Here is a 26,240-nt window from a genome sequence, read left to right on the forward strand (position 1 = left end):
TGGCCCAATTCCACCAGGTTTTAATAAAGTTGAGCAGTTCCAGGAGGTTGTTCTAGGTAGCACTAGAGTTAATCTCTCAACTATGGGAGATAACTGTGTCAGAATTGGAGGCTGTATTGGTGTAGTAATGAATATTCTTCAATGTCAGGAGAAGGTGTATGTAATCTACCGAGAATGTGAGCAAATGGAACCTTTCTTTCACTATCCCATAAACTCAATTCAGATGGGGGTCTATTTAGTAGATAATCTCTCATCTAGCCTGAAATGATTGAGTTGAATGGAAATGTGATGAAGTATGTGAGGCTACCATATCAAGGCCGATTTGTTGCAGTGCGTTTACTGCACATAAAGTGGTAATGTAATTGAGAATGACATACAGCACTGCCGCATCAAAATAATTCATTTTTCAGTTATTGAATTCCTGCATTTTTAAAGTCATTTAGACATGAAATTAGACTGAGTGTCTTGGGACATTAGAGAGGTGTTCACCACTGGAATGTTGGATGTCTCTGGTCCATGTATTCTTAGGAATGTTTATAGCAATTTAAGTTTTATTAATCTTTTTTTTTTTCACTGAACAGACAGCTATGAGGAAAGAAGGAGAAAGGTTCGAGAGGCTGAGGTTTGATCTGACCTTCAGACCAGAGGGGACTTCAATATCCTTTACAGAAATGCTGACCAGTAACCACACCATCTGGCAGCCTGAGGATTTCACATGTGAACGTAAGTGTATCATCCCAAATCTATATAATATGAAGGGTATAGGTCAGAGGTCTCCAACAAGATCCACAGTCCTGGAGAGTGTAGCTCCAACCCTAATTAAACACACACGACCCAGCTAATTAAGGTCTTCAAAGACTGCTTATCTGTTTCTCAATGTGTTGTTCTGTATCACACTGCAGCTGAACATGGCCCAACTCTGTAGATGACTTCAGTGGCCTCCATGTTTACATGTGACAGCGTGCTGCGGTGACGTGTTTTTTGTTTGTTTGTTTGTTTTTTGTGCGCATACGGGTAAGTTTAAGACCATGATCAGTTCATGCTGAAATCTGACATTGGCCACATTTTAAAAATTAGAATTGAGCAATGAGGCTTGCAGTGTGAATGTAGCCTTTGTGTCCTTGTGGACTCCTTTAACGTCATCATCCACTGCCGAAGTTCAAGTCCACTGCTCAAGAACGCAAATACAGAGGACACATAAAAATTCCCAGATGTATTATTCTTGATATTGAGGATGCATTGGATAGTGAGCTGTGCACAAGTTGGAAAATCCCAGAAGTCTCTGGGGCACTATGACGCTGGGCAATAGAAGCTGTCGATCAGTGTTAGGATTGATTCAAAAGATTTGAAAAATTCATATTGTCAAAATTAGTGTGATATTTAATGTATTTGATGTGATATTTTAACGTCCAAACCCACAACAGCCTCAACAGACTCTATTACACGGATGCCAAAGGACTCCTCAGACCCCTACTCCTGAAGTTATTGTCAGTAAGTATGTCTCAGTTTGTCAGCAGTGTGTGTGGTGCTTGAAAATTTGTGAACTCTTTTGGATTTTCTATAGTTTGTGATTGTTGACCGGGAACAATGTATAGAATAGTTGTAAAGGAATGTAGTTGCATGTTTGGGTCGCTGGGCTACGGATTTCACAAATGCGGCTGAACGAGACTTTGATGCATGCTGGTGTATAGTTGTGTTTAAAAGCTACAAGGCAAACTGATTGGTCGTACATCTAAGACATGTGACACGAACATGGATTTGGAACAAATGATACAGATCATGTCCTAAAAACCTTAACAACTGGCTCGGGTGCCCTAACCTGAAAAACAATTTTTAGAAAAATTGCAATACACATTTATTTTAAAAACTATTTTATCACAAATAAATCAACATTCATTTTTTTTACCTCACCAGCTCCACAAGAGCCTTCAAGATCTGGGTTCCAAGAAACACCTTTCCGTGGAAAGAGCTCTACAGCCACCTGAAGTCAGTGTCAGTAAGTTGGTGTAGGCCAAAACTAGCAAATATTTGGACGGTGACACTATTTGGATACGTTTGGCTCTGTATGCCACCACAATGGATTTGAAATGAAACAACTGAGATGCAATTGAACTGCTGACTTTCAGCTTTAATTCAAGAGGTTGAACAAAAATATCATATGAAACGTTTAGGAACTGCAACCATTTTTATACACAATCCCTTATTTAAGGGGCTCAAATGAAATTGGACAGATGAACCATAATATGATAATCATAAATAAAATGTTCATTTTTAATACTTTGTCAAGAATACTTTGCAGGCAATGACTGCTTGAAGTCTGGAACCCACAGACATCACCAAATGCTGGGTTTCCTCCTTTGTGATGCTTTGCTAGGCCTTTACTGCAGCTGTCTTCAGGTGTTGTATGTTCATGGTTCTTTCTGCCTTGAATTTTGTCTTCAGCATGTGAAATGCATGCTCGACTGGGTTGAGATCAGGTGACTGACTTGTCCATTGCAGAATATTCCACTTCTTTGTTTTAAAAAAACTCCTGGGTTGCTTTTGCAGTATGTTTTGAGTCATTGTCCATGTGTAAAGTGAAGCGCCGTCCAATTAACTTCACTGAATTTGGCTGAATCTGAGCAGACAATATATTCACATACACTTCAGAATTCATCTGATTGCTTTTATCTTCTGTCACATCACCAATAAATACTAGTGACCCAGTGCCATTGGAAGCCATGCATGCCCATGCCATCACACTTCCTCCACCATGTTTTACAGATGATGAGGTATGCTTTGGATCACGAGCTGTTCCAATCATTCTGGTACAGTTTGATCTTAGTTTCATCTCCCCAAAGAATGCTTGGTCTGGCTTGTTTAGATGTTTTTTTGGCAAAATCTAATCTGGCCATTCTGTTCTTGAGGCTTATGAATGGTTTGCACCTTGTGGTGAACTCTGTATTTGTTCTTGTGAAGTCGTCTCTTCATGGGAGACTTGGATAATGATACGCCTGCCTCCTGGAGAGTGTTCTTCACTTGGCTGGTGCTGTGAAGGGGTTTTTCTTTACCATGGAAAGGATCCTACGATCATCCACCACTTTTGTCTTCCGTGGACATCCAGGCCTTTTTGCTGCAGAGCTCACCAGTGTGTTCTTTTTTTCTCAGATTGTACCAAACTGTTGATTTGGTCACTCCTAATGTTCCTGCTATCTCTCTGATGGATCTTTTTTTACAGCCTAAGGATGGCCTGTTTCACTTGCATTGAGAGCTCCTTTGACCGCATGCGTTCACAACAACATCTTCCAAATGTGAATGCCACACCTGGAATCAACTCCAGACCTTTAACCTGCTTACAGGCTGTCTGCAGGTCCTTAAAGTCTTATCTCTCTAGTTTTCTCCTTTTCTGGAAAGTCATGGGAAGGAAATACTGGATTTTTCTTTCACTGTTGGAGCAAATGGTAATGCAAACAGAATATTTGCTCTGGTCTCCCATCTATCTCTATAGAAGTTTACCCTGCTGTAGTTTACTTAAACCCAGGAATGGATGTATATGCATGAACACAATCCATTATAGCTGATGTATCGTGTAGCATGACTGAAGTGATGTGCAGGTCTTCAAATCTAATACTTTTTAATATCATAGTCAAGAAATTTCCAAAAATGTAAGTGCTGATACCTGCAGCTACCCTGTGCTTAACTGATGAAATAGTGAAGGAATAGCCCACACCTGTCCATGAAACAGCTTTTGAGTAAAATGGCCAATTACTTTTGGTCCCTTGAAAAAGAGGGGGCTACATATTAAAGAGCTGTAATTCCTAAACCCTTCCTCCAATGTGGATGTGAATACATTTAAATTAAAGATGAGAGACTGCACTTTAAGCCCATATTCATTATTTAACTGTAACTTGAATGTTTTGATAAGCAGGCAAAATAACACAACTTGTCAGTGTCCAAATATATATGGACTTAACTGTGTGTTTATATGCATATATGTATATGTATGTATGTTTTTTTTTCATTAATTGTTTACATTAACCCCTTGTTGTAGTAATAAGGGGGAAATATAGCTAAGAATAACAATAGTTTATTTTCCTTAAGGTCCAAACCCACCACAGCCTCAACAGACTCCATTACATGGACACCAAAGAACTCATCAGACCCCTACCCCTGAAGTCACTGTCTGTAAGTTTATCAAGTTATGTTTCAGCTTATCAGCAGAATGTAGTTGAGCATATAATGGCTAGTTCAAACTGCCCCAAAGAACGGCAACAAATAATTGCTGGAGTTTGTTTGATCAACGTAGTAATCACAAGCTCAGGTTTTCTCATGCCTACTTGTGTGTTATATTGTGGCACATTAATGCTACCATCTCTTAAAGAAAAAGAAAAAAAAATATGTTTGATGCATATTTTCATTTGATTGATGGCATTTTTACTTCTCCAATATTTTGGATACAGTTTTATTTATATTTTGCTTCTATAAGATGATGCACTTTAAGGACCAGTCTAATTTGATGTAAAGATTTGTAAATGATCAGGAATGTAGCACATGGAGGTGAAAGCAGCGGTCTGTTTATTTAAATGTGAAAGTGCAATAAAAATATGTTGTCCCTAAAATCAATGAAATAATCATGATAAATAATCGAGATCTCAATATTGATCAAAATAATCAGGATTATCATTTTGGCCATAATCGTGCATCCCTATGTTCAACCCGTCTGTGTGTAATAAGCCTCAGCACTTTTATTATAAGCTACAAGCAATCTGCTTCATTACATTTATTCTCAGTGAATATGAAATTACTTCAGATATATTTATCATCCTGGGGAGGGTCTCTGTTTGCACAAAGGACCAATCACAACTGTTGTCTGCATACACACGACGCGTTATTACAGTTTTCTTTAGAAGTGCACATCAGGCAACGCAAAGGTCTGACGTAGAAGTATAAATAGCCTTTTTAGCGTGTCTCGAATTGCAGAAGTTGTCAACTGTTTTGCCTCATGTTCATTAGATGCTGTCCGAAAGAACCCATTAACATCAAGGGCAACAAGTGCTGAGATTGTGACGGTGATGAAAAGGTGGCTGCAGCTGGCTTCAGACCGTGGAGGAGGATGGAAGAGGTGCAACAAACAGTAGCTTGCCCTGACTAGGAACGCATAAACCATTATAATCAACGAGGAAAAAATTCAGCGGTGATCATTCTGGAGCTGACGAGTGTATGCCCAGGATGACTCTCTCTCCCCGGGCAAAGCCTGCGAACTTCACCCACTGCCCGGAGCTCAGTCCATGTACTTTTAAAAAAAAAAAAAAAAAAAAAAGGACAGGACATTTCGGCAGTATGGTCTTGCCATGAGTGATGCTACTGTACATTTGGACATGTCAAAATATTCAGACAAGCGGAATTCAGTTCAAACTTTTTAATGAAACGCTCACGACTCCACGACTCAGCTCCTTGCTGTGGCACATAGTTTTGGTCACGAGCATGTGCCATTCGTCAGACAGATTGCGTTCGCACTGTGAAGAGGAGACATTTCTCCATCACTTTAACGTTTAACATTGGAATGAATTTGTTAAAAAAACACTTTAAATCATGCTTACATAGGTTGCTAGAGCCGTGCGGATGCCCCACACAGTGATGTCCCTTCCCACGAGTGCCCGCAGGGCAAGCTTGACATGCGCAGAAATCCTGGCCTGTGTGCCAGAAAAGAAAAGCCACCCCACAGAAGTCTCATATCCCGCCATATGCTTCCTCAGAAAGCTTTCAGCCACTTCAGCTCCAGCTTGGTGACGGCCAGCTTAGCGAGTCCGAAAGCGGAGGCAGGTTTGTGCTGCTTCACCTGGGAGAAAAGGACAATGAATGAAAAATATTAAACACCCCCATGTACAACACAGCAGCCCCTGGAAATAAAAGTGAAATACACAGAAGTTACTTACATTGATCAGAAAGAGTCCGCCGTCAGCCTTCTCGAGGTTCTCAAACTCCTCGGCCGTGAGGTTCTGCAGGACTCCGGTCCTGTGTCCGCTGAGAAGTGAGCACACAGCAGCCCGATGCAACGGTTGAGCATGTCCGGGTCTGCTGGACGAGCCTTCAGATCAGCCAGCGAAGCAGGGACAGCGTCCGACAGTTTGCCGTGCAGGAGCTGTAAGTACTCCCTCGCTCTTCTCCGCTCGCGGTCCCTGGAGACTTGACAGCCTCGTGGAGCCAACTCGGCCCTCGGACAGCCTCTCATCGAGTTAATGGAGGAACTTGGAAACATGCGTCAGAAATAACCTGGCCGTAGTGACCTTGTACCGCTGGCACAATGATTTCATCCATTCAAAGACACTCGAGACATTGTCGATGTACTTCAGGTGGGCTGCCAGGGGACTGTCCGCGTTGGCCCACATAAAGTGAAGGAAGCGCTCGACGTGTCTCCTCTCCTGCTTGCCGTTGGCCGCAGCTTTGGGGACATCGCTGAGGCCTGTCAGCCAAGCCGTGTACACTTAACATTGGCTCTGGAAAAGAGAAAAAAAGGGGGGGGGGGTCAGTGAAAGAAAAACAAATTTCATCCTGGGACGTCCACCCCGGGCGGCTAGCTGGAGTTCGCCGCCTTTACCCGGGAATAATGCACTAACGCCGGACACACACACACACACACACACACACTAAAAATAGGCCTAGAGATAGTTAAGGTACTCACACACAGAGCCACTACTCTTTCCGGGCAAGCTTCGAGGTGTTGGTGCAGCAGAACAAGTCAGAGAAGAAGCCGAGCCGAGTCAGAGAAGAAGTGTCACTGGAGTCAGGATCACACTGCTGGTACTGGCAGTGTCCGGCTCTTTTAAGAACTCACTTACACATGATGTGTTACTCACTGTAGGCCAATCAGCTACCCATTACCATTCTGTTTCTTTCCAGCAAAAAAGCTTTTTAATGCATTAAAACTCGTGTTGTGTTTCGCTAAAAGGGAATGCTGCATCCATGGAATTGTCATTGCCATATCATGGCACATATGGAGAAATGAAGCATTTGTTTTAATTCTATGTTGCTTGTAGCATTTTAAGACGTATTAAGGCACAAGTGAGGTGTAAGAGGCTGTGCTACACCCCACACAGTCAGCAGAGGACAGCAGCAGTGCACAGCAAGAGTTGCCGTGTGGGGGAACTCAGTTACCCAGAACACTCCAGACTGATTAACTGGGATTGCCTGCACTTGCCAGGCCGAATGCTTAAAGCCAGACTTTGAGGCCACTCTTTGTCATACCTTTGTAGAGTGGAGAAAAATTGCCTGATGTGGGAGCTACTGGGGAAGGGAAGTTGGGTCAGAGCCACTCAAATGGCTTGCCAGGTGTCCCCTCAGGAAATTCTTTGAGCAGGGGGCTCACAACCTAGGTAAAATCATCTCCCACCCTCCCTGCTCCACTTTGGTTGCTCTGCTTCCTTACTCAGCTGAGGTCATTACTCTGCTGCCTGGTTCCACTGAGGACATCCCCTAACCCTCTGCTCTGCAGAAAATACCATTACAGCTCATGGCCTCACCACTCTGTCTCTCTGCTCTGCCTCCAATGTCACTACACCACCGTGTAAGGCCTGACATTCAGAGTATTCTACGTTACACCCATACTGTTCCTCATTATCTCAATATCATTCAAAAATTGACTGTTCTGTCTCAGATGAGGCAGATGATTTTGAAGCTGTGTTTCCTGATGTTGGTGTTGCACTTCCACCAAAAAGTGTTAGTGAACCTAGTAATCATTTCTACATTTGAATATGATCATGAGGCACATGGCACTCACTTCACTTATTCTACAGGGTTCAGCAGGGATTTGATTCAACCTACTAAAGAGTGGAGAAGCGGATACCAGAACTTTGCATGCTGCATGCCCAGTTTTTGTAGGCAGTACGTGGGGTAAGTTTCCAGTAAGCACCTCTGCAGAAAATGCTTAACGTATTTGGTTATTTTTATTAATGTAATCAATTTTACTGAAAATTGGAAACAAAATCAGTGCTCACTGATATCCAAGCAACTTCATAAATCTTTTGTAAATATTTCTTTTAGTCTTTGATTTAGTTGCCAATAAGTGGCTCTGCTGTCGGGGACAAGAGTTCAGGAGAAGGTACACTCTGTCCAGGTCCGACTGAGACTGAAAATTGAAACTCTGCCTAAAGCAAGCTGAAAAGATTTTCAGAACTAAGATATTTGGCATAGATCAAAGGGGCTGATTAGATTTGTACTACTTTTTTGTAATGTGTATATGAAGAATAAAATACAGAATTGAAATGAAAGATAAATATATTAGTTTACTATTTTACAATATTGTGTAATCTCTAGATAAAGGTGATTACTGCACTTCCCTGTTTATTGTTTTATCAAAGGCTTGACACAGTGGATCATGAAATATTGCTGCAGAGATTAAATAATGTTGGTCTATTAAATCAATTAAAAATTATTGAAGTAATCTCAGAGAGGCTATTCGGGTTAAATAAAGGTTAAATAAATAAATAAAATGGCTCTTTCCACAGGTGATGGCTAATTCCCTGCTTTTCTTGTGATACTTGATTTAATCTCCCATCCCTTCAGTTCTCTCATCTCCGTGTAATGTACTTCTCTAATCAAATATCATTCGTTGGAATACTCCCTCTCATAAAGGGGTCTTCTACGCTCATGTTTAGTTAATCTGTCAAAGAGTTCTAGTCTGTTGTCTTTAAAAAATACAACCCCAAAGGGCAAAGATTCATTCTTCTCCCTTCCTGAATTCCTTTCTTAATATCCTTCTGGTGAATGAAAAAACCAAATCCTTTAGTCTAGGACTATTTGTGATGTACACTAATCTAACATGTTAATATCCCATCTGTGCTAACGAGTGATAATCCCAATAATACAGAACTAAAATAGAGTAAATGAGGTTGAGATCTAGACATGTATTTACAGTTCTCTAGTCTCTTTTATTCCACTCATTTTTATTCAAAACATCCTATTGAATTTGTTTTTACTGTGTACAACAATAGCGTTTAGTTTAAAGGGTAGACGTGCATGCACCCCTTTGTCCCTTATTAACTTACAACTGCACCACACTCAAAATATCACTCAGACCCTTCATACATGACATTTAAACTTTCTTCACTTTCTGTAAATCTCTCTAATCATGAGTAATGCGTATGTGTATTTAACTAGTCTAACAAAATTTATCAACTATGAGCTTGGTTTCAATTTAATACAAAATTTGTTTCCTTCACTGAGCGCCATTGTGAAAGGCGTAAAAACGTTCCATTATAAATGTATCCATTTCATTTAAACTGTATTTGATCCTATTAAGTTGGTGTTAAGTCTACTCATGTCACAAACTACATTTCCCATCCTGCACTGCGGCCCATAAACATCTCTGCCATGTACTGCAAATCCCAGATCACACACCTGCATTAAATTCACAGCACAATCACAGCCACAGTATAAAGACTTTCAATTCACTCACAGATTGTGCAGTATACGCTCCATTCCTCGTGTTTGTGACCATTGCACTGTATTATTTAAATATTGAGACTTGTGTTTCGTATACATTGTATTACATATCCATAGCACACCGTATATAATATATATTTGTATATTCACACATTACTTTATTCTATTCAACAGTCTACGGTTCAGTAAAGAAACAAGTCACTCAAACTACACTGCTGCAAAGAGACTGTAACTGAACTAAACTAACAAACATGTCACTGCAGTGAGACCCACATCAGCACAACAACAGGTCACATCAACAGCAAACAGCAAAAGAAACCACCACGTAACATGCAACACTGTCCGATCCAGACACGTCATCCATGCAAATCCTAATTCAGCATTAACTATTCATCTTATTCTAATGTGAAGGACTCAACACATCTGTAATAGACAGAAAATGTGTTACAAAAAGTTTGAAAATAAGTGTAGACTAATATTACCATCAAATCTTACTAATTATTCATCACTGGACATAGGCACTGTTTAAAGAGGAATATACAGCAAATTATTCATCATTGTGCAACACAAATACCTCACGCCAAAAGAACTCACACTTACACTGCTCAACTTAGTAAAACAGCAGTTACATTATTATTATTGTTTATTTATTTATTTTTTGCTTTGAGTTCATTGCAATCGTGACGCAAGTGACCAGTTGGCATGGGAACATCAGGGCACGTAAAGATTTATAGACACATACAGGAATCAAAGATACACAAATTAGTGATGGTTATTCCAGCTCTTTTCAGTGAGTCAGTTCATTTGGCTCAGCAATAAACTCCCAAACGACTCTTCATTCAGTACGACTAATGGCTTTTATAATTCAGCCAAATTTAGCAATATTTGGACCCATGATTAGTATGTGTGCACATATATCACTTAACTTGTTCAGTGTAGGATAATTATACATCATTTTGGACTATGTTTCGCATAAAACCTTAAATAATATAAAAAGAGACATTATTACACATGTGTATTAAGTGTTTTATTTAGCTTGATCTATCCAAAACTCAAACCATTCCAAACAGATCACACTCACTACACTGCTGGACTACAGGTAACAGCAGCGCACCCCTCACTCACGTACTCCAGTTATAATCGAAGGTTCACATTTCAAATTCCTGTTGGAATCTTTCTGACCATGTTCATGTACAGTTTGTATAAGATTTAGTTCCACTTATTCCTACTGATTATTGTGAAATGTTTAACAGAGGTACAATATATTTTGAGATGTTTACATAACCTTTGAAAATAAATTATTGGTTTTAACTTTGCTTTCTGTTTCTGTTGTAGATTTTTAGCTTATTTATTAAATGATCTGGCAGACAGAAAATGGGAGTGAGAAACTTTTGGTAGGTTTAGTATTGAGCCATAAGTTTAAAAAAAATAATGTTGCAGTGGCACGAAGCTCAGTAGAATTTTCTGCCATAAGTTTAATTACCCCAAAGTTCTATGATTTTGCTGTAGCGGGGCCATTGATTTGGGACATCCATCCATCCAGCCATCCATTTTCTGTACCGCGTATCCTACACAGGGTCGTGGGGGAGCGTGGAGCCTATCCCAGGGGACTTGGGGCACAAGACAGGGGACAGCCCTGGATAGGGTGCCAACCTGTTGCAGGGCACAATTGCACACACACTCACACACATTAACACACTACGGATCATTGGGAAATGCCAATCATCCTACAACACATGTCTTTGAATTGGGGAGGAAACCAGATCACCTGAAGGAAACACCCGAAACATGGGGAGAGCATGCAAACTCCATGCATATGATAGTTGTTGTTATTGTTATTATTGTTATTATTGTTATTATTATTATTATTATTATTATTATTATTATTATGAGGATCCCGTTGTGTGCTGGAGAGGCTTTTCCAGTCTGTCTCTCTACCACACCTTAAAGCATCTTAACATCACAGGACAACAAATGAAAAGAACTATCAGGAACACCACAGAGGCTGCTGAGAGAGCTTCAAGAAGGCTCTGGAGGGTGATCAGCAATTTGGACACAGGCCAGGTCCAGGGAGTCTTAGGATTAAAGACCCGAAACACCCAGTGGCTCCAGGTCCCATCACTAATGTGTCCAAAAGCACATTGCAAGATGTATGAAAAAAACATGATAATATTAATAATAAAAATTCATTCATTAATTCCATAAAAATCAGAAAAGTTGGCTGGACTAGAAAAAACATGCACAATGACCATCCAAGCTGTTTTTTTATTTTATTTTTATTTTATTAATTACATTATTTTTGCAGACCCAGCAGATACAGTCAGGTTCATAAATATTTGGAAATTGGCAAAGTTATTGTTTTTAAAAATATATATTTTTACCACAGTATATTGGAGTGGAAATAAAATAATATCCATATTCATTCTTTCATTCCAACTCCAATATACTGTGTTCGACAGCTAAAATAATAACTTTGTCAAGTAACGAAGAGGAAACATTAGCATGGTCTGTACACCAAAAAAAAAAGAGAACCTCTATGTTATGTTAGTATCAGGGTACTGGTATTGCACCTCCCCATAGTCCACCTCCTCTGTATTAAAGGTCATTTTAGATAGCAACTATAGAAAATATAGTAGTTTAAAAAAACAACACCCTACTACACACTTGTCTTTTCATGCTGCAAGTGCACACTGGTTTTGGCCTAGTAGGGCGAGTAAGGGAAATTGAACACAGGTTATTGGGAAAAAATAAAATGTAAAGCAAGGCAATGCTCCTAAGCATACCTCCAAAGTTGTAACGAGTTGTAAAGACAACAAGGTAAATCTACTCGAGTGGCCATCAAAAACACCCTGACCTGACTCCCAAAGAAAATTTGTGGACTGAAGTGAAAAAGCATGCCTGAGCAATGAGGCCCTCAAAACAGTTCCGTCCAGAGGAATGAGCACAAATTACAGCAAATCATGAGAAGCTTGTGGAAGGCTACCCCAAGTTCAATCAATGAACAGGCAATACCACTAAACACTAACAAAGTGTATCTAATTACTGTAATCATTAAGCATAACTTTTAATAATCTGTCATGTACATATGTTTATAGTTGAATCATTTTCAGACATGGTTTGGTAATTCTAGACAACATGGTTCAGGTTAATTGGGAAAGACTGGAAATACAGTAAGTGAAGAAAGGAAAAGTGAAGGGATTTACAGGAAGAGATGCATGAAACACCTCACACCTATGGTTAAATGATGGGTTGGTGGTTAAATGATGGACTGATGGATTTTATCTGTATTAAATGGTGTTTTTATGAAACATCATAATAAGCAGGGAAATGAGGTAGACTGGGAAATATAGAAGTTGCCTACTACTTATTTGTGGAGGCGGGGTTTGGTTGAACACCAGTTTGTGAATGGAGGGCGGAGCCAGGGAAAAGTGAGTGGTAAGGATCTACACCTGTGCAGGATTTTGTAACAGGTGTTCTGTGTTTCAATGAGCAGGATAAAAGGGGGAGAGAGGGGACAGACACCACAGGAGACCCACGTGTCTAGATCTGTGCATCGTGAAATAAAATTCCTGAAAAGAGACAGAAATAGTGAAGGAAAATAAAGAACTGATTTTTGAGCCTGCTTCCCATCTCCTCATTTTCAGTCCACCCGTATGCAGAGATTTTTACTTAGTGTACTGTGTTCATGTAACCATAGAGATTAAAGCTGTTTATTTTTAAATCCACATTCATACCCAATCTTTTATAGAATTCACTGTAAACAGATTATGTTAAAACACACACACAGAGTTAGAAAACGCCATTAAAATGTAAGTAGCATTTATATTTTATTTCTTGCCATACCAGCATACCATAGAATAAAAAAAGTAAAATAAATTAGAAAATAAAACCAGCATGAATTCTTAAAATGTATGTACACTAAATAAAACTCCTTGTATATTCAGTATTAGGCCTATTAAGTAATGTTCTATATTTCTCAGTCCACCTTATTCCACTGCTTCTTACGATGTTTCATAAAAACACACACTGTAATGCACAGAAAAATCCATCAGTGCATCATTTAAGCATGCAGCCATTATATCCTTTTACTTTTCCTCTCTCCACTTATTGTATTTTATGACTGACAATTAACCTGAGCCATGCTGTCTAGAATGATCAAACCTTCTGGTAATTTCCAAACCAAACTAATGTTCTGTCTCTTTTGTTACAGTAGCACACCTTATACAGTAGCTTGTACTGATATTATAACTAGAACACCACCATGAGAGAATTACTATTAACTTTATGACTTTAGCAACACTACAGTTCAAAAGTTTGGAGTCACTCAGAAATTGCCTTGCTTTTGAATAAAATCTGAATTTTTAAAATAACATTGATCAGAAATACAGTCATTATTATAGCTGGATTTTTAAGGGAATATCTACATAGGCATGGAAAGGCCCATTTTCACCAACCAGCAACTCCTGTGTTCCTGTGGCACATTGTGTTAGCTAATCTGATTATCATGGTAAAAAGTTCATTCATCATTAGAAAACCCTTGTGCAATGATGTTAGCACGGCTGAAAACCATTGTGCTGTTTAAGAAAGCCATACAACTGGCCTTCTTTGGGCTACTTGAGAACCTGGAGCATCAGCATTTGTGGGTTTGATTACAGTCACAAAATGGCCAGAAAGAAACAGCTTTCTTCAGAAACTCATCAGTCTATTGTTGTTTTGAGAAATTAAGGCTGTTCCATGTCAGAAATAGACAAGAAACTGAATATATCTTACAAAGGTGTGTAGTAATCCCTTCGCAGAACATGACATGAATGAAGTTGTTACTTCTATCATGCAGTTCCACTGCAGTGGCTTAGTAGGTGGCTTTGTACTCAACCTATTTGCATTAAAGGAATTAGATATCATTTTATATTAACAATATTTTCCCCTTCACATATTGAAGCCATGGATTTCTAATAATCTGACAATTATATGAGTGTACGATATTGACCCATAGAGTAGATACAAGTAAAAAGCAGATGCAGTTTGTCAACTTTGCTCATTTATTTATCATCAGTAACCACTTCATCCTGCTCAGCGTCGAGGAGGATCCAGAGTTTATCCAGGATTAATGGGCAGGAGGCAAGAATATATCTTACATCAGTCCATCACAGGAGACCACGGACACACACAGACACAGAATCACAGACTCATTCACACCCTGGGGCAAGATAGCATAGGAGATCCACCAACCAGTAGGTCTATGTGTGGTGGGAGAAAACCTGGAGGAATCCTGCACAGACGCAGGGAGAAACTGCAGTTCCACATAAACAGTATCCTGAGCTCAGGATCGAATCAGGGAACATGGAGCTGTGAGGTAAACTAGTCTACATGAACCATACTCATACACAATATATGGTAAATCCACTTGGAGGAAGGAGTGGGGATGATTCATTCATTAATAATTATTAGGGCTGCAACTAACCATTATTTTCATAATCGATTAGTTGGCCGATTATTTTTTTGATTAATCGGATGGGGTCGGGGCAAACTTTCAGTACCATTTCATCTTATTTGAAATAAAATCCACAAACTGAGTGTTACTTCAGACTAAAACTTTACACAAGTGTTTGTCCAAAACAGAAAAGAACCCAATACACACACACACACACACCAGAATGTATATTATTAATTAGGACTGTAGTTTAATTCAGTGCTTTTTGTGCAGCCATGAAAATAATGGATAAATACTATAAAATAAATATAAAATTTTGTGTTTGAATTAGACATTACAGATCTTACTCGCTCTACACTCTGTATCAGCGCGTCTACACCACGCGTGATCGCAACGCGGCCTCATTACTAACACATCACTTCCGTTATAATAAACAACAGAATTTACACTGCAAGTGTGCCGATACAGTAATGAATGACAACAGTAAGCATTTTTGTTGGGAGGTCACACCTCAATAATTTTGCGATCGTCAGTGTGCTGCAGCCCCCTGATAGGCATTTTACAATTTCTGACCTTTTTTTTTTGGCCCATTTTCCTGAATTGGAGAAGCTAATAATTATGCAAACCTTATATAGGATGTTAGTCACTTTAAGGTGTAGTGTTTATATGTGGTGTTCTCCCAACAGGTTATTTTGTAGACCTTGAATTTGTTTGATAACGAGCTTTGCTTTCATTGGTTGGCTTAAAGGAGGGCGGGATCATGAGTATTCTACTTTTTTCCCCTTCTTCGCACTCTTTTTGATTATACTGTTCTATCTGCTTTTCATGCACAAGTATGTCCCTGTACTATTAAGGGGAAAAAGTGCATGTGCAAGGAGATGTACTACAAATATAATCTAGAATATAAACTTACACACATTTTTAACCAGACAACACCACAGGCTGTCAAAATGGCTGACGTGGCCAGTTTTATCCATGTTGGGCAGAAGGATAGACTGTTATCGTAACCATAGTGCAAAGTGTGAATGAGCGAGCAAAAAAACACTGATAAGACCGATTTGAAAACTTTCCACGCTTGACCTTTGTTGATGTGAGTATCTCAGCCTGCTATGGTACTATTTGATGATATCTTTTCATGTGACAACACTGAAGAAATGACACTGTGCTACAATGTAAAGTGTACAGCTTGTGGAACAGTGTAAATTTGCTGTCCCCTCAAAATAACTCGACACACAGCCATTAATGTCTAAACCGCTGGCAACAAAAGTGAGTACACCCCTAAGTGAAAATGTCATTTTACAGTTCAACAAACTCTCCTCCAGCCCCCTAATGCTGAGCCGCCCACAGAAGACAACGTGGTGTAACCTGTGATACATCTCCCAGCCTGAAGAGGGAGCACTGCTCAACGCATACATGCTCTCAGTGGGGGGAGGGGAGGGACATCTGCTTTGTGACTAAGTCAAACTTTCTGTGAATATTTAACTGTTTGTCCTCATTCTCACTAATACGACTGTTTACAATATTATTCATATGAAGTTGGAAACTGTGCAGAGGTTTAATGTGTTTCTAACTGAAAGTACAAACTCTGAGACAAACTATTCATGCATTAGTGTTGCTCCAGCTTTTTAGTGTCCATCACACTTTTGTGTGAAAGCATCGCTGTGTGCACCGTTAATCCAGAGTCTGTGATTAGATTATCCACATCATGTTCAAATAAATATTTCTATAGTAAACACTTTAGAGCGGGGAAGCCTTACTGTGGTCCTGTAAGACTACAGTCCAGTACAGTTTGGGAATTTTCCTGAATCACACCCGATTTAAGTCCTCGGGTCATTAGGTAGGAGTGTTAGATGAGAAATCATCACACTGTGCATGATCACAGGAATTCAGGACCAGAGCCAGGCTCCCCTGATTTATAAATTAATTGTTGATGACCTTAAAGTAATTCCCAGTGAAGATTTATCATCTTTTTACAAGCAACCTTTTCACATGTAAGAAAAATAGAAATTGCCTACTGCAGTGATTTGTACATTTGTGCTCTGCATTTCTTTCAGAGCCGTGGGACTGAATTGTTGTGTATATAGGCAGTTTTTTTGTACTCTGAAATTGACCGGACTTTTGAGAAGATAGCTGCTCATGGTTTAATTCACTTTTAAAAAGGGACTGACAATATGAAGTGAGCGTACGTGTATCAAAAGGTGGTTGTGTTGAAGAAACCTTGTTGACCGATCTTTGCTAACTTGCTCTGTGTGTGTGTGTTTACTGGTACAACAGTGGTAGCAGATTTTCAGAGCCGAGCTTACAGTAATGAAGACGCTCACGTGTACTTGTTTGGAAGATGTAGAAACTCGAGTCTTACATGTTAGCACAAACGTCTTTTTCCTTTATTAGGGAATTTGTGATTTGTGAAATGTGCTTTGCGTGTTATTCATGTTCAACTGGTTGTATCGGTGTATCTTTATGTACACTTGTAGCAGTGTAGCTATAGTACAATAGATTTCGTTAGCAGTCATATCAATGGTCATATGAAGTGTTTGGGCTTAGATTTGGGTCTTTTTGAATCATTTACACTCTATGGCACCTTTTTACGGTTTTGCTGTATGGGCTGTGTTCCAATTGATCTGTGTTTGATCATTTCCTCCCTTCGCTCAAACATTGTGTTTGAGAAGGCCTTCTTAGTTGAACGGTTGTTTTCCTCAGCTCTGGATTTAGCTGTAGGGCCCAGAGGTTTTTGGAGTTTGAAGAGGAGGCAATAAAAGATTTGGAACACAGCCCTGTTTTCCTTTCCGGGGTTCCCCGGCTTTTTCCGTCACCAGTCACCTCCTAGCCGAGCTCAATTCTGCTGCAGTTTTTTTAGCCACAAGCTGCTGGTGCTTGACTTCTGAGGCCTTATCCTGTTAAGCTGCCACACTATGGCAAAAAGGAGAGTTCAGTATGCTGACTGTATGAGCTTCAGTTGAATGTGCATGTGGTCGAACTCTTGGTAGGACAGTCCAGTATATTACAGACGAACACAGACAAAAACATCCACAAGGCTTCTACTAAATATTGTTGAATGTCCGCTCGTATGCAACTCTCCAACAATGTCCTATCGAGAGTTTCAGTCGATGTTTATAATCTCACCCAATGGGATTTTTTTACTCTGGTGTAATTTTCTTGACCATTTTAACGCAGCATCTCTGGTGTTACTTTCGTCAAAAATGTAGAACACCAGAGACGAGGCAATGACGACGTGATCTCATTCCTTCGTGTGTTTTTGCCTCAGATTCTGGCGACTGTTCAGACTCTGTTTGTAGCGAAATTTCAAATTCACAAATGCCTTGAACAACGTACATTTTCAACAATCCGTTTAAATCGACTGGTCCATTTCCGTTGCACGGTGGATTTGAAGGATGCACTGTGATCAGTGTGGCGACGTCTGGGAATCGAGTTACTGAAAAGGCCACGAGTTGGAGGGTACATTTAGTTTCTAAGGACATCTGGGTTCTTGGTGTCTTTCAGATAGGAACTGCAAAACTTTTTCTATAAGGGTGAAAACAGATGCATGCTTAGATTCTTCAGCTGTAGACAGTTTATCTTGCTTACTGCATTGACGTATGAAGTTTGGACGGGTTCTGTAGAAAGAGATTAACATGAAGGGGGAAAAAAACAAAACAAAAAACAAGACTGAAAGTGAATTTGTCTTGAATTGTTTTATTAATTTTTTTCCATTCGGCTGTCAAAAGCTTCTTCAACTTGGCCACAAATCTAACAAAGTCAGGTACATTGTCAAGTATTGCCCCAAAATACCTCTATGGTAGATGGATGTGCTCACTGATCACTTGTACATGTGCTCATTCATACAATTATCCAAATCAGCCAATCATATGGCAACACCACAATGTACAACATCAAGCAGGATCAGATGAAGAGCTTCAGTCAATATTCACATCAAACACCAGAATGTAATCCAGTTATTTTATCTGTGGCATGGTTGTAGATTCTAAGTGGTCTGGTTTGAGTATTCCAGAAACTGCGGCTCTCCTAGGATTTCCACACACACACACACACACACACACACACACACACACACACACACACACTTGTCTGAAAAACATCCGGTAAGTGGCAGTTCTCGGGGTGGAAACACGTTGTTGGCGAAAGGAGAATGGCCAGACTGGGTCAAGTTAATAGGACGGCCATGGTAACATCAAATAACCTCTCTTTACATACATGGTGAGCAGAAAAGCATCTCGGGATGCACAGCATGCCAAGCCTTGAGAACAGTAGAAAACCTCATTGATCCAAGATCCATTTTTAAGTATTAAGGATTTATAAAATGTGACACTAGGTTACTTCTCTATAGTTAAAAAAATTGCAAACAGGAATGTGTGTGTGTGTGTGTGTGTGTGTGCCCGCTTCATACTCATCCACTCCCTACTTGTGCCCGAGTGTATTCATTGAGTAAAGACAGTGTGTGCTCTTAAATGTATGTATGTGTGTGTGTGTGCGCGTGTGTATTTAGACAGCAGTGTGAAGTGGTGTACCACTATGTGAGGAGTGAGAAGTATGCTCCGAGGATGAGGAGATGGAGCAGGATGACGTGGCCTCTCTCTGGAGCTCCTCCACGTTCTTCACGCAAAAACAATAACTCTCTCAGATTCTGATGGAGCGGCATCTACATAATCAACAAAGCACACAAACATCAGTTTCGTTCTGGGACACCGATTTTCTAAATCATTCCATTCGCTTTCTATTTATTTATGTATCATTATTAAAAGATCAGTCATAAAGCCGGTGTAACCTTAATCTTTATCGCTAGCTGCTCCTGAAGTGTTTTGGAAATCGTTTCAGCCACGTCATGTTCACTCACCGTCCACTTTATTAGGAACACCTGTACGTTCATGTAGTTTTCTAACCAGCCAATCATGAAATATACAGGAATATAGAGGAATCACAAGAAAACTCCATTTCAACACACTTAAAAAAAATAATCTCACAATGTTGGATTTGAGTTTGTAATGCAGTGAGCACAACCAAGGAGTGCATTTTAAAAAGAAAACTACAATGTTGTTGAAGACTGAAACCTGTACCTACAAACTAGAACTGAAAATGGAACCACTGAAGTGTCAACAGTGTCAGAGATCCTCGTGTGTCCAGTTCCACTGTGTACGGCACTTTTTATGCTTACCGACCCATTACTCCAGCTTTTGTGTTTTTTTAGCTTTGCGCTGATAGAAATGGTTTTGTTTTTTTAAAGCAAACTTGGTGTTAAAACCCAGAAACACCTAGTAATAAAAAGTGACATTCATCATGTGTTTGAAGTGACACTGTTCAGTTATACAAGTAACTAGGTATTTTGGTATATATTGGAAACACTATTTTTGAGCATTTCCCCAGAATTTCATAGAGTGTGGTTTGCAGTATAAGCACCTGAGGTCTCATGCGTGGGTTCCAGCACACATAATAACCCACCCAGAGCTCCAGATGTGTGAGACTGGCCAGTGGATACAGCACCTGGTTTTTACAGTCCACATAGAACGGATTAGTGAAGTCCTCCGGCTGACTGTTAACGTAGGACCACAGTGACCGTTTTACCCTGTACTTCCTAAAAACAAAAGAGAGAGAGAGACAGAGAGAGAAGTCATAAGACACTTAGACAAATTCATTTCCATTCAGAAAAATCAGACAGGCTGGAAAACCTCCGCCCATTAGTGGAGAAATGTGGAGCGTACCTTTTCCATTCTCTCCTGCTCACTGCTGTAGAGGAATGTACCAAACAGGTAGCTGTAGGGGCGATCCAGGATGGGGATGAGAAAAAGCTCTTTGAACTCAGAAGCAGAAGGAAACTGAAAGAAAGAACACAAACACTGGGTTTAACAGTGTATAGTAAGATGCTTAAATGTGGATCTGCACAATAACGCCTGAACAGATAATCAGTCTTTGTTCAGTACGGAAATTATATTTAATTCTTACAATTAGAGTCCTCTTCAAAAGTATTGGAACATCAAGGCCAATTCACTTGCTTTTGCTGTATACTGAAGACATTTGGGTTTGAGATAAAAGACGAATATGAGACGATAGATCAGAATTTCAGCTTTCATTTCCTCATATTTACATCTAGACGTGTTACACAGCTTAAAATATGGCAGCTTTTTTGAAGCCATCCTATTCATTAACTGTTCAAAAATACTGGAACGAGTGACTGATGTTTTTTTCTTGCTGGCCAGGTGTACCTCGTTAAATGGACTTTAAAGAATGAATAGCTCTGAATGTCTTCTCTTGGTTTGAGCCCTGGGTTTCACCTGTGGAGACAGCATTTGTTGTTAAAAAGAATAAACTGACATGAAGACCAGAGAGCTGTCTATGGGAGAAAAGCAAGCCATTTTGAAGCTGCGAAAAGAGGAAAAACCGGTCTGAAATATTGCACAAACATGGGGCATAGCCAAAGAACAATTTGGAATGTCCTGGAAAAGAGAGTTAGTTCTCATTATGATCTCTTGCTTTATAACATTAAAATAAAACAATAGTTCCCTCACAAGCCTCTCTTTTTCCCCCTAACTCTTGAAATTAATAAAACTTGCAATGTTACTGAGAAACTGGAAAGTGCAATGCCCTCTCTGCCGTGACACTGGAGACTACTTCCATAAAACTTCCATAAATAGATAACTTATAAATCTTAACTAGATCACAATGATCATACGTCTTTTTATTTAAGTGACATGTTTATAATATGTTTACGATTAAGCTTAGAATATGTATTGCGTACGCCATACTAGACCCTGTGAATGAGCTGTTACTATAGAAACGAGAACGAGCACATCACTATAAAGCTGTAATTTCCCTTGCAGCTGCAATCAGAATCTTGCTGTTACAGAAATGTCTCCAACGCCTTCTGACCAATCAGATTGGAGAATTCAACAGTGTTGTGGTGTAAAGCATCAGTAGCTGACCTGTCTCATCATCTGCCACACACAGTCGATGAACTGCACAAAGAGAGGGGATCGTTCCGAGTTGGCGTGATTCTCATCTCCAAAGCCGACACGCTGAGAAACACACAGAGAGAGAAAGATGGGGTTAAATATACATGCGTTCACGCGCCCACACACAACCACGCCCTCACTGCTCATACGCACCGAGGCCAGCTTGTGTCCGAAGCTGATCCACTCCTTCTCGATCAGTACCTGGAACTTGTGTCCGAAGCTGAATCTAACTGATATCTGATATTAAATTATTGTGAATTATCTATATTTTACACTTTATTACCCCATATCTATCTAATTATATATATATATATATATATATATATATATATATATATATATATGGTAAATCGTGCACATCGGAGCAACTTCATCCCGACCTTTGTCTGCATTCAGGGGTGCTAAGGAGCTCCTCGACCATGCCCATGCCCAATTTAAGTTACATTTTCACTGGTGCTGGCGCGTCTACCGAGTTTTGGGAGTTTTCAGCCATGTTTAGGTCCTTACAAACGACAAGAATGCATGAAATAAACAATAAACACCAGAAAATCAATAGGGCCCTGCACCTCCGGTGCATGCGCCCTCCGGTGGTCACCGGAAGCGCTGCACCTTCGGTGCTCTGCCCCAATAATAAACAGCAGATCCAATAGGGCTTTGCAGCAGCGGTGCTCGGGCCCTAAAAAGCAGAATAAAGCACCAACAGAAGACACAGAAGCACAAAAGCGCAAAGGCAAGTAAGGATAATTACAGAAACGGTTACATTACAGAGATCCCCACAATGTGATCCATGACCACAGTAACATGACAAGAAGCTTCACCTCAGACCAGTCACCAATTGTTGTAGGAAGGTGAAAGTGGCTGCCTTAAAATATTTTTACCTCAAAGTGATTGGTAGCGCGCGCACACACACACACACACACACACACACACACACACACACACACACGGTGGAAAGGGTGTAGCAAAAATCATGCAACTATTGTGGGAAAAAGAGGGGGGAAAAACCCTGATACTTTGTACCTGATGCATCATCTTTTATAATTGTGATTAATGGTCCATTAGAGAAGAAAAAATCCATTCCATTCTTTGATTACTTATTTGGCATACAGTGAATATTCACACTTTAAGGCCATGTGGAACAATTTCCAAAATGCATTTAAATGGGGTAAATTGTGTACATTGAACCGAGAGTACTTAGACATGTTTGCTAAAAGAAATACAAAGGCTTTATTCACACTGCAGGAATTTTATATTGTGTGTTTAGATTTTTTCTTTTAGACAGACTGTTCAACTGCAAATTTGTTCTGGTGAATGACAGGCATTCAAAATCTTTCTGCAGAACTCTGTTGAAGATTCTGTACATCAGAGTTTCATCTGAACTTCAACAAAACATTTCACATGTATAGAGTTTTGTCTACGGCCATCAAGTAATCACATTTATAAGTTTATTTATTACCTCTCCCCTCTGTTGGCTCAAATATAGCCCATTACCCAAAAACACTTAAAATTCAACATAGAAGCCAACACTCACATCTACCTCTGAGCCCAGTTGGAGATAGAAAAAAAGACACCAGCCGTGAGTGAGAAGAAGCAAGGGTCCAGATTTATTGTTCCGTTCCACCACACGAGATCCACACCGATGAGAATTCTCAGAAGTGATGAGCTTAAGCTCCTGCATATCCTCCATACTGTCCTGCATATCCTACTATTCTGTTTTTTTATAGAGAGTTTCTCTATTACAATAAGATTATTAAAGTTATTCATGTGTGTGTATGTTGTGTCTACTTGCCCGCCCTTGACTGTACGAGCGCGTGTGTGTGTGTATTAGCACTCCTCAGCTCAGCTCGTATACCTCTTTTTGACTTTTTTGACTACTACTGCTCTTAAAGATCTTTAAAGTGTAATTCCAATTTGTCAATGTCCGCCTAATCCCGCTTCTATGTGTCTAGGTGCCCATCTTTTCTTCTTCTCCCCTTTGCTGGATGCTAGGTCTCCCTTATGTTTATTTTATGACATTTTTTATCCACAACACCTCCCTGATGGATATTTATACCCCCCGTTGCCTCAGCAGAGGAAAAACCATCATTGAGGACAGCTCTCACCCTGGCTCTGATCTGTTGCCCTCAGGGAGACGTTACAGGTGCATCAGAACAAGGACTAATAGATTCAAGAATAGTTTTTTTTTCTTTTCCAAAAGCTATAATCATTCTAAACACACATGTACTGATTTCACAGTATAGGTATATAGTGTCTCAGAACTGTGCATTTTATAGTACCCCCCACCTCCCATAGTTAAGAGTCAAATCTCCACCATTCTGAAGGCATAAAGTACGTATTCATGTGTAAGCAAACATTTGTTTTATCTATGGAAAATAAATGAACATTAGAACAGATTTACTTGTCTCTGACTGAACAAAGCAGGCCATATTAAACTGGGTTAAATATACAAATCCACACAGTTCACCAGTCCAATAGAATCTGTACAACACGTTAGCAATACTTCTGCTCTGTTTAGACCCAGAAAATATAAAATACTTACTTTAGTATGAAATTTCTGTCGAGTGTCTACCGTGGGGTCGGGATTTACGGTCTGTGAACACGTGCAGGAAAAGCAACCCACACGTGCAACCCTGACCGAGTGAGAACGACTCAAACGATTCAAGAAGAGGATTCTGAATCGGTTCATTTAAAGAATCATTACCAAAGCCGCTTATCTTACTTCGATGGTTTGATAACAACAGCCCGTCTTACAGAGTGCTGCAGGAATGAGTCGTGAAACCCAGAAACGATTCAGCGTATTAGCACTTCCGTCAATGGGGTTTTGGGTTAAATGCCGGAAATAAGGTCTGTGGTGAACACAAGCTCAAGATGTTTTCACGTTTATCTCGACACACAACCTAGTGAGACTTTTTATTATTTTAAGGTACATTTCCTGAAGAAAATGTGAGTGGTGCTTGCCGTGGCAAAATTCAGATCGGGTGCCAATACTTTTGAGAACTGCCCGTGAAGGGCGCCAATAGTTTTGAGAGCCGGACGCATAGGGCGCCAATAGATTTGACAGCCGGACGCATAGGGCGCCAACAGATTTGAGAGGCGGACGCGCAGGGCGCCAATACTTTTGAGAGGCGGAGATCTAAAAATAGTAGTGATACACAAGCTTGGTTGCAGTCGTGTTGATTAAGGAAAGCTACAAGGTTACAGATGTGAGGTTCTGATCTTTACGGTACAGTGAGGATGAGCAGAACATCTACACAGCATGGAGCTGTGAATAGACTCCGTGTCTGTGGACTCGTGTACACACAGTTTGGTGAGATTATGCTACAGGAACAGTCAAAATACACCATGGCCTTGAATGTTTTGGCCCTGTCGTAAACACTAAACAATCACAACTACTCTGTTGAGAGCGAGAAATGACCTCACAGAGTGGTGCGTGTTGACGTCCATTTTATATAGTTACTGTTTCTGATAGAAAATCGATCTCCCTCGTGCTCTCAATACTGCACTGTAACAGTGTGGGACAGAGACCCAAACAGCAAGGTGAAAATGATCTCTCTGCAAAACATGTGTAAAAGTCGTTTAAACAGATTACACAGGGTCTCTTTCTCCTGCAATGGGTATGTCAACTTCCGACCAGAACTATATACCCACCCAGCTACCAACACACACGCGCGCACACACACACGCGTGCACACACACTAATTCAGCCACTTAAAAACAGCAAGGACTTTTATAAACAATTAAAAATATATGAAATATATAATATGAACATTTTAACAAATTAATAAATAGCGCAAAAAACACACCAGTTAAAACAGTGTAAATACCCTCCTTTATCAAAAGTCTGCTCTTGCGCCCACACTCTCGCTCTGATGCCAGCTGGAGCCGCCTCTTCATGGTCCCCTCGACCTCCATCTCTGCAGCTTTAGCCGTGAGGAGGTTTCTATGAACTGCAGCTTTGGAATAAAGCAACACATATCGTACAGTCATTATGAATCTTAAGCATTAATTACACTTATACCACGGTCAGTGTGAATACTGGATTCTGATTGGCTCGAAGGTGTGCATTATACAGTGAGGGAAAAAAGTATTTGTTCCCATGCTGATTTTGTACGTTTGCCCACTGACAAAGAAATGATCCGTCTATAATTTTAATGGTAGATTTATTTGAACAGTGAGAGACAGAATAACAAAAAAAAATCCAGAAAAACGCATGTCAAAAATTAAAAAATAAAAGACACCTGGGAGCCAGAAATCTTTCTGATTGAGAGGGGGTCAAATACTTTTACCTCATTAAAATGCAAATTAATTTATAACATTTTTGACGTGCGTTTTTCTGGATTTTTTTGTTGTTATTCTGTCTCTCACTGTTCAAATAAATCTACCATTAAAGTTATAGACGGATCATTTCTTTGTCAGTGGGCAAACGT

At 39.9% G+C, this 26,240-nt stretch overlaps 2 protein-coding genes across 15 annotated transcripts in view; one reads left to right on the forward strand and one right to left on the reverse strand.

Annotated features, from left to right (window-relative positions):
- The window catches only part of LOC108262263 (myotubularin-related protein 2-like), a 44,204-nt gene extending 18,359 nt beyond the window's left edge, over positions 1-25,845 (reverse strand). Inside the window, exons 1-5 of one of the 9 annotated variants that reach the window (XR_008397467.1) lie at positions 25,617-25,845; positions 21,784-21,876; positions 20,566-21,135; positions 20,264-20,438; positions 19,378-19,744 (exon numbers count right to left, since the gene is read on the reverse strand). Coding sequence is in view for 1 of the 9 variants with exons in the window: in XM_053684450.1 (XP_053540425.1) it covers positions 20,400-20,438; positions 20,566-20,679; positions 21,784-22,039; positions 22,194-22,240 (456 nt within the window). In the remaining 8 variants the exon portion in view is untranslated. Of the gene's footprint in view, positions 1-18,524; positions 19,745-20,263; positions 20,439-20,565; positions 21,136-21,783; positions 22,153-22,193; positions 25,564-25,616 lie in introns of those variants that run through there. The other 8 variants (XR_008397466.1, XR_008397465.1, XR_008397469.1 and 5 more) reach the window with 8 other exon arrangements.
- Positions 1-26,240, forward strand: part of LOC108261189 (NACHT, LRR and PYD domains-containing protein 3) — a 264,701-nt gene that overhangs the window by 36,185 nt on the left and 202,276 nt on the right. Inside the window, exons 17-22 of one of the 6 annotated variants that reach the window (XM_053684418.1) lie at positions 582-723; positions 903-1,491; positions 1,915-1,996; positions 4,081-4,164; positions 4,993-7,869; positions 19,356-19,437. The exons of 4 other annotated variants lie outside the window; for them this stretch is intronic. Coding sequence is in view for 1 of the 2 variants with exons in the window: in XM_053684420.1 (XP_053540395.1) it covers positions 582-591 (10 nt within the window). In the remaining variant the exon portion in view is untranslated. Of the gene's footprint in view, positions 1-581; positions 724-902; positions 1,492-1,914; positions 1,997-4,080; positions 4,165-4,992; positions 10,690-19,355; positions 19,438-26,240 lie in introns of those variants that run through there. One more of the 6 variants, XM_053684420.1, reaches the window with a different exon arrangement.

Source organism: Ictalurus punctatus, chromosome 12 (assembly GCF_001660625.3).
Source record: "Ictalurus punctatus breed USDA103 chromosome 12, Coco_2.0, whole genome shotgun sequence".
NCBI classification, from domain to species: domain Eukaryota; kingdom Metazoa; phylum Chordata; class Actinopteri; order Siluriformes; family Ictaluridae; genus Ictalurus; species Ictalurus punctatus.